General features: G+C 49.1%; 3 protein-coding genes across 3 annotated transcripts; all 3 read right to left on the reverse strand.

Annotated features, from left to right (window-relative positions):
* Window positions 1-1,318: 1,318 nt before the first annotated feature.
* Window positions 1,319-3,454, reverse strand: LY89DRAFT_581168 (malic enzyme; the record flags this gene model as incomplete). Its single annotated transcript, XM_018209100.1, has 5 exons — window positions 1,319-1,631; window positions 1,703-2,266; window positions 2,320-2,642; window positions 2,746-3,176; window positions 3,238-3,454. 5 exons carry the CDS (start codon window positions 3,452-3,454, stop codon window positions 1,319-1,321), a joined length of 1,848 nt encoding a protein of 615 aa, XP_018073578.1.
* A 5,278-nt stretch (window positions 3,455-8,732) lies between these two features.
* On the reverse strand, window positions 8,733-9,670 carry LY89DRAFT_580933 (isochorismatase family protein; the record flags this gene model as incomplete). The annotated part of the gene is made up of 2 exons (XM_018209081.1): window positions 8,733-9,361; window positions 9,571-9,670. The coding sequence occupies 2 exons, from the start codon at window positions 9,668-9,670 to the stop codon at window positions 8,733-8,735; spliced, it is 729 nt and encodes a 242-aa protein (XP_018073579.1).
* A 911-nt stretch (window positions 9,671-10,581) lies between these two features.
* Window positions 10,582-11,027, reverse strand: LY89DRAFT_683151 (uncharacterized protein). The gene is made up of 2 exons (XM_018214648.1): window positions 10,964-11,027; window positions 10,582-10,919 (listed from the first exon to the last, which is right to left on the reverse strand). The coding sequence occupies exon 2, from the start codon at window positions 10,902-10,904 to the stop codon at window positions 10,662-10,664; it is 243 nt and encodes an 80-aa protein (XP_018073580.1). The 5' UTR covers window positions 10,905-10,919; window positions 10,964-11,027; the 3' UTR covers window positions 10,582-10,661.
* Between the last annotated feature and the right edge of the window lie 51 nt (window positions 11,028-11,078).

An 11,078-nucleotide genomic window follows, 5' to 3' on the forward strand; every position in this document is an offset into this window, starting at 1 on the left:
AGCTCATTTCGTCTGATTTGGTTCGAGGTGCAGTTTGGTGGTTGCCTGCACTGCACTGCACTGCAGAGCGCTTGTCGATAGGTCGAAATGTGGTTGCCTTGAACGCGCGTGTTCCGACGCTAGGCCCGTCCTGGAATTTCTTCGCCCCTCATTCAGCTATCACGTGTTTGCCCTTTGGGATATCCAACTCGACGACACACTCTTCTGGCGAATGAGATTGGTGGTATGACAAGTCTGTTGTGTGTTTTACTGTACCTCTCTCGGGATGATTATCCAAACGGAGTTCCTGGCCGTTTGGGGACTTTGACCTCAATTCCATCAAGTGCTGGCCCCCATCTCAACCTTCTGAAGTCAGTACCCCGCAAATCGATCAACCGCACCAAGATCCTGTCAAACTTTCCAAGTTGTTTGTCAGGTTATCCCGAGACACTCATTTGCCTCTCTTAGGTAACATCCAATGCTCGGACTTTTAAAATTCAGTTGCCTCGCGGCGAAAAAGTCCGAATGTTGGAGCCTACAATAAGGTTAGGTGCAAATCACGGAGCACACGGGAAGGTACATAATGGCTGCCTTTCATTTTGTAATTCAGACCTGTCACGCTGGAGTGCCATAAAGTCCGTTATTCCCGATTGTTGTTTGTGGTCCGTACTTGCACGGAAGAGTCTGTCATCAAATCTCGCCTAGTGGACACTGCGGGAAAGGGGTTCTCGAAACTGATGATTGAAATTTTCCTACGGTTTAATTCGAATCAAAGCTTGGATCCAAGCAGACAGATTTTTTCAGCACAGCATGCCGTCGCTCAAACAGAATGCAAGTAGAAACCTGAACATGTAGCTCTAAACTCAAGTCTCCAAACTCACCTGAAGAAGCCAGAACAGTCGTCACTGGACTATGTCTGTAAGGCAGACAGCGTACGAGAATAAACTAGCTCCACCAGAGAGCCAACACATCGTGAACTTACTACCATGCCACCAGCTCCAACACCGCCTCAAGATTCGTCATCACAACCAGTCAATCACTCCAGATATCAGAACCAAGAATGATTGTGAGAAAACCCCAGACGAATCAATCGCCCATCTAATCTTTTACCATTTATACAACCACCATAGAACTATATATCTAACTATGTGTGTAAGCATGTGTGAGGGGATATCTACCTATCCCCTCAAGCCATCAGAATCTTTTTCTTTGTGCAAGATCCCAATATAATCTCAGCCAAACAAGAAAAAGGAACACCCATCGCTAACTCCATCCCATCCCATCCCATATCAATTTTCCCTATTCATATCCAAGACAAAGTATTACACACGCAGTCACTCTACCACTTGGGGTCATAAACCTGCTTCTTAATCCAGCTCGTCAGAGCCACATCACCCCACTCCTCCCACTCAACCCACGTTTCCTCAGGGAGTTCAGAGACGCCTTCGCGGCGGGCAGTCTTCATGACCTCTCTCGCGACGACGACCGAGGCGTCGCGCACGCGCTCGATCTTCGGGTAGATGAGCCCCATGCGGATTTCCTCGCTGTTGAGGCAGCCGGCGAGCGCTGCGGCCGAGGTGTACACCATGCTGTCTGTCACTCGGCTGGCTTTGGCGAGGATAGCGCCTAGGCCGAGACCGGGGAATACGTAGCTGCAAACAACACCGTTAGTATCATATCAGAGAGAAGAGGAGAGGGGGAGGGGAAGGTAAGGTAAACTTACACGTTGTTTCCTTGGTTGGGATAGTATGTCTGGATCATATCACCGCTCTTGGTCGTGAATGGCGAGAAGGGCGAGCCGGAGGCGAAGATGGCGGTCCCTTCGGTCCAGGTAATGGCTTGCTCGAACGTACATTCCGCTTTCGTCAAAGGATTCGACAATGGGAAGAGGATCGGTCGTCGTCCCAATCCGCCGGCATCGACGCTCACTTTCAGAGCTCGCACCACGCTCTCGGTAAAGACGCCGAAAGTGGCAGTGAGACCAATCAAAGCGGTTGGCTTCACGTACTCGATAACGGCTTCGAGGGTCGAGAATTGATGACCGTTGTTGTCTGTTCGGGCAAAGATCTTCTTGTGTTCGGCGAGACGGTCACCGCGGTCCTTGGTCACGAGACCTTTGGTGTCGACGAGGTAGAATTTGTCGCGGGCGGCTTGTTCACTGAGGCCGCGTTTGGTGTAGAATTCCATGACTTGCTTGGCGACTCCGACACCCGCGGAACCGGCTCCCATGAAGACGAGGCGTTGGTCCTCGATTGGGACGCCGGAGAGGTTTACTGCTCCCATGTAACTGTATATATATGTTAGTATACAATTAGGTAAAGGGAGTGTTGAGAATCTTACCCAGCGAGAACGACGGCACCAGTACCTTGGATGTCATCGTTGAACATCTTTTCATGCTTGTACCTCTCCAAGTACTGGAAAGCCTTCTCGGTCTCGAAATCCTCGAATTGGACCAGCATGTTGGGATACACTTCCTTGACAGCAGCCATGAACTCGTCCATGAACTCCAACGCCACTTCTGGAGTGACTCTCTTCTGTCTCAGACCGAGATACAGGGGATCTCGGAGGTTGCCCTCATTTGCGGTTCCGCAGTCGAGAACGATGGGCAGCGTCTTTTCGGGGTGAATACCTGCTGCTCCTGTGTAGAGCGCGAGTTTCCCGATCTAGAGTCTGTTAGTGGATGTTTTGTGGACCCGCAATGAGGCTGCATGGCTGGGGAGACAAGGAGAAATCATGAGATGCATATGCAAGGAGACCCCCACTCACCGAGATACCAACGCCATTTACGCCGAGATCACCCAAACCAAGGATACGGGATCCGTCTGTCACGACACAAATTGATGGATCTGGGTACGGCCAATTCCTCAGAATGGTGGCAATCGACTTTCGTTGCTTGATGGAGATGTAGAGAGCTTCGGGGTGGGTGTAGAGAGTTGAGTATTGGAGGCAGACATCACCGATCGTGGGGGTGTAGACGAGTGGCATGAGCTGTTGGACGTTGTCGATCAGGAGACGGTAGAAGAGATCGGTGTTGTTTTGTTTGAGGGAGGAGAGATAGAGATATTTGTCGACGTTGGTTCCTCGACTGTTGATCATGCGCATGGCCCGTTGACATTGGGTCTCCAAGCTCTCTAGGACATGAGGTATGAGCCCAGAGAGGTTTTTGGATACTCTTTCTTCAGGGCTAAAGGAAGTACCTGCCAAATCTATTAGAACCAGCTTCAAACTTATTGGACAGGAACATAGATGAGGATATACCTTTGTTCCACGCAGGTTCCCGGAGGACTTGGTAGCCTCCAGCATTGTTCTTGGAAACATAGTCTGTTGATCGGTATTGGTTCACGGTGCCGTAGTTGTTCTGAGCATAGCCCTTGAATGAATCAAGAGCAGCCATCTTCATGGCAGCTTCAACCTGTTCGACGTCGACGGCAGCCATGGGGTTGAATCCAGATATACGTCTCCCTGACAGAGACATTCGCTTGCTGATAGTAGTAGTGCTGGAGTTACGGCTAACAACAGAAGAAGGAGAAGTAGATCTGGGAGTAGATAGATCAGAACTTGCAGAGCTATAGTTGTTATATGAAGCCATTGGTGGCAGTGAGAAATTCTTTTTAGAATAACGATTGGGGGGGAAGTACATTAGAAGAAGAATCTGGGGGCACGGCAACCATGATATGGGTCAGCATTGGGAGAGGGACTTTTTTGTGGAAACATCTTTAATTGACTGAATTATTCTGGCACTTGCGCTTTACAGGCTTGCCATGCTTGCAACGAGGGATAATTCGGGTTCTGCCCGATGGAGGAAAATCCTCATTGTGACACAAGCCATGTCTTGTTTCGTTGAGGTTTCGGTGCATTTTGGGGGATTCCGAGGGACTACCAGGGAGATGTGCCCTATCAGGAGTCACTATATTTCAATCGGGGCTCTCAGTGTCGGTGCCGGTAACGGGCCGCCTCAGCTGGGACCCTGTCCTGCCGCACTTTGGGGGGGGGGGGGGAGCAAGGATGACCAGCGCCGCCGGGCCTGGGACTGTTGGGCCTGGGAACGAGCCTGAAAGGGATTCAGGGGGGAGAGTCGAGGCTCAATATCTGACATATCAGCGTGGGCGACAGTGGGTGATCGTGTGTGATACTGTATTGACTATCGTGGACGGCGACAGTGGAGGTGCTCAGCACAATTCGCAGCAGTGAGCGCGCGGCAAGAAGGTGATCTGTAGGGTGACGGCGACGGCCTGCGAGAGTGAGATTGGGTGAGAGCAACGGAGAATGGGATCACATCTGTTGAACTTTTTGAGTTTGGACCATCATGTTCCGTGGTGTTTGCTCGTTGATCGCCGAACCCGCCGTATTATTCGTAGGATGGAGGATTCCGTTCTCCATTCCACTGCCTGCCTTCCTTCTTCCTGTTGAGCCTGTGAGCACAGGATATCTGGCACCGAGACTCCTCTTTCTGTCCGTCCGCAAATTGAGCGAGCGTGGTGAGCAGTGTGCAGTGAGTGTGGAGTGAACGTGGAAGCATCGAACGGGCGCTGGTGCTGGTGCTGGGTGTGATGCTTCTCGCGTTCTTCGGACGACGAGGCCTGTCAGTGCAAGGCGAAGACGTCTCACCTTAGGACAGGCATGTCGAGACGTCCAATAGCCATGCAAGCCAGATCCCAGCCATCTCTGAGCAATCCGATATCTCCCGAATCTTCTGGAGGTCCTGCATCTCCAATTACCGCAATCGTTCTTTTTTTGATGTCCATGCTGATGGCTGATGGCTGATGGCCCTTTGGCGAGCACCGCTACCTACCTAGAGTTGGCAGCGAAACATGAACGGACAAGGTGCCGCTGCCTATGAGGGATGAAGAGAACATCAAAATCACGCAGATCATACTGTACACCATCCTCCCACGTCAAAAGCAATGGTCTGAAGGGTCTCAAACCGTCCTGCCGCCAGACTTCCTAGTTCTTCTTCCAGCTTCAGAGTAACCCTACGTCCCAGGGTATTACGTGGAGGGCTAGATTGGGCGGGAGGCGAATAGCCCAGACATCCTGATACAGTACGGATCCACTCGCCAAGTTAAAGCTTCAGCACTTCACCATCTCAACTCGATCCGTTCCTTGCACATCTCTCGTTCTAGCCTGCGGACGAACAGGGTGTGTGACGGCTGTGGGGAAATAGTTCAGATCCGATAAGCTTCTTTGCCACTGGCCTTTCCATCAATCTGACACATGCTCGATGCTGTTCACCCAGAGTTGGTCTTAAGCTTTGGGACGAAGAATGAAGCGAGTATGATCTTCTTCCGCGACCCTATCTACCCGGTTTTGCCCACTTTTTCACCTGCATCAGATGTTCGATCTTGGGACTCTGCATGATTAGACGAAGTTTGTTTTGTTCAGAAGTCCGAGAAGATATCAGCCCTCATCTTCAGCAGCTAATAATATTGTGGTTCCCGTCACGGCTCCTCCCCCACATCCAAATTCTTGGGATCGTGCCGAGGGGGCAAGCGAGGTCCATATGAAAGTCCCTCAACCACTCTGAAAACTTTTTTCTTGCCAATTTTATCTGCGTCCGGTTTTGCGCGAATTCATTTATCACTCATCTATTACCCAAAATTATTCTCCAATTTCGGACGTCCATCGTCCTTCCGTCGATATAAGCTGTTGGCTGACGCTTCGGTCAGCGAAAAGGGGTCTCGGCACATGCGGTGCATCATCATGGCTTGCGGATTCTTTGGACGTTGATTCCCGTTATCACTGAGAAAAAACAAACCTTGCTCTTCTTACATTTTTGGTTCTGACAGCAAGTGCTCCAGGCCTTCATTCCAACAGATAAGAAACGCCAGTGGCTTTCACCAAGCCGATATCGGTACTTTTGATATCTTACTATTAGCAATGAGTGAGTAGACTACCCCTCATTTGCATCTGACAGATTTATTTTCATCTTGTCCATCTTGTTCTCCTACTTCATCGTCTTGTCAATGAGAACTATGTGTCTGTTATTCGTTTTCCATTCAGTACCATGGTATCTTCTATCAAGATACGGACATCAGAAACGGGACGCTTCAATTGTCCAATGCATAGTTTGAACCCAGAGTCAACAGCGATGTCAATATCTCCTTGTCATCAATAGAAGGAAAACCTGCTTCTCGAAGCATCAACTTCTTGGGCGGTGCTCAAACTCTTCAGGTCTTTATCTGCCGCTGCAGAACCCGATATTAATACAAGCATGAATACAAGTTACCGTCTCGACTGGAAGTCATATTCCGAATCCCCTATGACCTACCTGAAACTTATACTCATACTCTGTACATTGTATTTACCGATTTGGTTCGATCGGAGAATCCTTGAGCTGATCAGATGTGTCCTGTAACTTGTAGGCTGTCTGGCAGGCTGGAGGCTTGTGGGCATACCAGACTTGACTTCACAGCGCGCGTTGCCGTTCTTCATAGGGCTGAGATCCACTGCACGAGAAAGTCATCATGCAACAAGTTGATTTCAGCCCATGGAAATTGCGAGAATTTAAATACACACTTTCCATCGGGTACATTATATTGTTCTTATTGCACATTCACCAGGTATCGGAAAAACAATGGACTCGTCAAGAAAAAATCGATTAACTACCAGAATCCTAGATGCTCCCCATACTCGATTATTTATACTTCGCAGTGCTTCCCATAAATCTCCCAACGTACTTCAAGTTCAATGTACCCGATTCCAGATGAATGTCATCTCATCTCTCAGTCAGGCATCCAAGTAGCCAATGAGCCCACAGCGACCAGCTCTGAATCACGATTTTCTAGTATCACCACGAAGAGAATTTCATTCAGGGGTTTGAGAAGGTATGTTTCGCTGTTGTATTTCAACAACTGCAAATGTGCCTACAGCTACGACCCATAAATATGTCTTGAGAAATAATGTTCAGAGCCGAGCTTCCTTTCGCTCAGTGCACGTCGACCGGTTGCAGCTTATCTCCTGACTTCTTGATACTTCGGAATCAATGATGTTTTCGACCATTCATATGTGCTTGCAAAATCCGATACACCTACTCTGACCATTCCATCTTCTTTTACCGTATCAAGCGAAATGTGGAAACTAACCGCTTCCTCATCTCCGCACTGGCTGTATTCTTTAATGCACCAAATCCGCTTAAATCGCACTCCAGCCTCTAGCTTCCTTCCTCCTTGCATTAAAATAACCCATCCATTATTGGGCCTTACAAGGAAAATCACACTGTCTCCACATAGGTGAGATCTTTTATTTCTTCTCTCGCAAACGGTGATACTACCAAATATAACGGAAGGAAAAGGGGGCAGAAGGAGAGAAGGGATGTCAAGGCAAAGTAAGCCGAGGAAGTCAAAGGAGAGGAAGAACTTCATGCAGAAAAACGCCGCGAAGCCTCCTCTCAGCCTCACTCTCCACCACCCACTGTGGCATAGAAAGTGCATGGGACCAATATTTCCTTAAGAAAGCGGAAGAGAAGGGGATCGGAAGATCAAAGGACGGAATAGGAGGCGTGAGTAGAAAAGGAGAGAGGGTGAAAATGGGGTGACGGAAGGAGAGGGGAGGGAACACAGCTGGGTGCAGAGTAGAGCGGCTAAGATATGGAAGAGTGGAAATGCTCGTTCTCCGACTTCTGAGATGGAATTGAGCTTTTTTGGTTCTCGCTGCTTTGTTTATCTTAAAGATCAAAGTTGATTTATCTTCGGCTCTAAAAAGTGCCAGTCACAGCATCGATGTTGGGGTCATCTTGACATCCAGGACGTGAGTGGTACCTCTCCACAGCCCGTTCCTATCCTCTCCAGAAAAAGCGAATGAATTTCACATTTCTGCCCGCAGTTCGGCCCCAAGTAAAATTAGTACTCGAATCCAACACACCTCAAACTTGTACTCCATGAACCCCTTTTCATCTCCTCTCTCAGAACTCTTTCCTTTAACTCTCCGTTAAAAAAACCCCCCCCCCGTTCTTTACTTTCCTCTGAAGTGCATCTCACCCGAAACTCGGTTACCGAACACCCGCATCACTCACGAACTCTCATCTCATGTCTACACTTCTCAAAGACGTCCATCGTCCTCGAACCCTTCACCAGGCAACGAAGAGTGCCGATGGAGAAAAGTCTCCTAGCTCCCGCTCCCGCTCCCGCAATCTGGATTCCCGGTACCGAGTTCTTAGATCCCGCGTCCCGCCGTCTCCCACAATTACTTACCTTATGAGTATATCTAATCCTCAATCCTCATGAGTTCTCAATCTTCAATCCTCACAATTCATTGCCCCCATACTGAAGAAACATTCTTTCCGAAAACTTCAAAACACAAACATGCCACCAGCGCAACATCCCATCCTCGACCCTGACCCTGGCAAGCCCACACCAGCTGTAAGACCGACCCTAGCTCGCCTTTTCTTGCTACTTACTGGTTGTTAACGATGAATGCCAGGAATCAAGTCAATGGAGTCTCTGGTTAGTTATCATTTTGGGAGTACTGAAGATCTTGCTTTGTGTGCAGAGGTGGGAGGCGAGGAGAGAGCTTGCAAGGCGGAAATGTGGGGGAAAAGGTGACGGGGAGAAAATGAAGGTTGAGAATAGATGCTGCGAGTGTGGGGAAGCTGGAGGATCGAACGAGAAAGAAGGTGGATGATACAAGGCAAGTTATTGAATTGCAGAAAAAATTAACAATGCGTGTACAAAGGGGATATCATTTTGCCAAAACACAAAAAAAACATCAAAGGCAAGAACCGCCAAAATACCACTTCCACCATTCATTCAACAATCTCAGCGAGCATGACCATTCTGAGACCTCGACGGAATCTCCCCAACTCCCAACGCCAGCATAATCTTATCCACCGTCGTCACCGCCCCAAAAATCCCACCCTCGGCCTTAACACTCGCAACCGCACCATCATGAAGATGCTGCTCGCTCGCCGCCGTAGCATTTTCCACCAGCAGACAATCGAATCCATTATCATTCGCCTCCCTCATCGTGCTATGCACACAAACATCCGTCGTAACTCCACACAGCACCAAATTCTTGATTCCCTTAATATTGAGCATCAACTTAAACTCGGTATGTTGAAAAGCACTTCGACCCGGTTTGTCGATAACGTTTTCGCCGTCGATGGGGTACAGTTCTGGTATGATATCGTGACCTGGTTCTCCGCGGACGAGCAGGCGACCGAGGGGGCCGACGTCGCCGATGCCGAGACCTGAGGGGTTGTTTTTGCTGCGGAGGAGCTCACGTGAGGAGAGGGTGGAGAGGTTGGGGCGGTGGCCTTCGCGGGTGTGGTAGATTGGGAAGCCGTGGGAGCGGAAGGCGGTTAGGAGGCCTTGCAGGGTGGGGATGATGGATTGAACGGGGGTGATGTCGTATCCTTGGTGGACGAGGTAGCCGTCGACGGAGCAGACTGGGACTTTGTTAGTATCGAGGATTTGATGAATAGGGAAAATCAAGGTCAACAATGACGAGTTTGGGAGGGCGTTGTACAGAAACGAGCGAGCTCAGAAGACTATCTTTGGGACCCGTTGGTGGATGAATACAGCAGAAGTAAACTCAATATCCGAAAGTGGGATGACGATTGTCTGTGAATGAAGATCATGAACTTTGTTGACTTACAGTCTTTCTGCATGTCAATAATGACTAGAGCAGTAGTCTCGGGACTAAAACCTCCATTATGAGGCCATCTGTAGGGCTGAGCCTCGATGCTCGCATCCATTGGTGAGAAAGACAAGTCTGAAATGGTCAAAGTCTTGAGTGGTTTGCGTTCTGGAAGTTGTCTTGGTAATGCTATCCTGTTATTCTTTGGAGACTTGGCACGTTTGATTTTGAAGCCAGAGATGATGTTCCGGGGAAAGTTCAGCTTCGGGAGTTCTTTCTCTTCCTGCTGTTTGTGAATGATGGCTGGAGTCGAGAAGTGGACTGCTTTTGGACTAGTTGGACTAGTATCGGTGCTCGGCACTTGGGTGGATTCATAGGGGAGAGAACCTTCCATAATTGGTAGTATTGCAAAGGGGGAACAAATATACAATACAGATGCGGAAACTTCCAAAAAAAAAGAGAGAAGATAGAGAAACGATAGCTAGGATTGCCTTTATGGTACTTATAAGTCAGTATTGGCCTATACGAAGCTTGAGTTCCAGGCCAGGAGATTGCATTCTGGATCTGCCTCATTATGTTCCAGATGATGCGCAGAAACTATGCCAGAGGTGAAAACCCGAACATCTGTGAGATGCTGTACAAGTGCACAGGTATTCCAATGTAACTCTCATCTCAGATCTCGGCACGTGAGGGACTTTTCGGAGTGAACACAGCATTCTTCATCGGCCGTTCATGAGACAACACAGTCACACAATTCACGTTCGCGATACCATCACCGTTCGTCAGATCTCAAAAATAAACCTCATAGCGACGTCATGCTCGCTGCCGATAAAGGGTCCTTACCCGTCGCTGTGTTCGTTACACAGCAGAAAGCCGAGACAACATCCCGCAACGGATAGTGGCGTGGGACAGATGCGATGGCCCGGTAAGGGAACGGGAGGCGGATATCAGGTACAGAATTTGAAGGCCGTCTATCACCAGATATCGGGCAAGTTTTGGAGCAGGAGTTCGTCAAACGTAATGGGAGCCGCAACGACGACAAAAGGTAAATGTTTGAGTGGAGAAAAAGCCACGATAAGCCAGAGATTTCATCCTTGCAGATCGGCTTGCTAGACCAATCTAAGCGGGCGGCAGACTTCCACTACAACATCACCCGTCGAGTCCGGCATAGACTTCGAACCTTCATGCTTGGAAGGTCTTGCGACTTGGCCCTGATAGCATTGCCAACCTCCCAATTGGCTGTTGTTGGTAATGACAGAGGGATCTCTCATATATGGTCCAGCGGCCCAGACTACTCGAGTACTAAGCTTTGGCAGCTCGGGGGATATGCATCTTGCATATTTTGCCCGCATCTTAATCCTGATAAGGTAGGGATTTCCTGATGTTTATCTTACTTGTTAAGTGTTGTAAGAGAGCGGGGAAGCATCATATATGTTCGCCATGGCCCGGTCGGGTTCGAGAACAAGATCCTGTCGACGTCAACTCTGCTCCATTGTTCACGAGCGAGGGAGAAGAGACGAATAGTT

Source organism: Mollisia scopiformis (genome assembly GCF_001500285.1).
Source record: "Mollisia scopiformis unplaced genomic scaffold LY89scaffold_8, whole genome shotgun sequence".
NCBI lineage: Eukaryota > Fungi > Ascomycota > Leotiomycetes > Helotiales > Mollisiaceae > Mollisia > Mollisia scopiformis.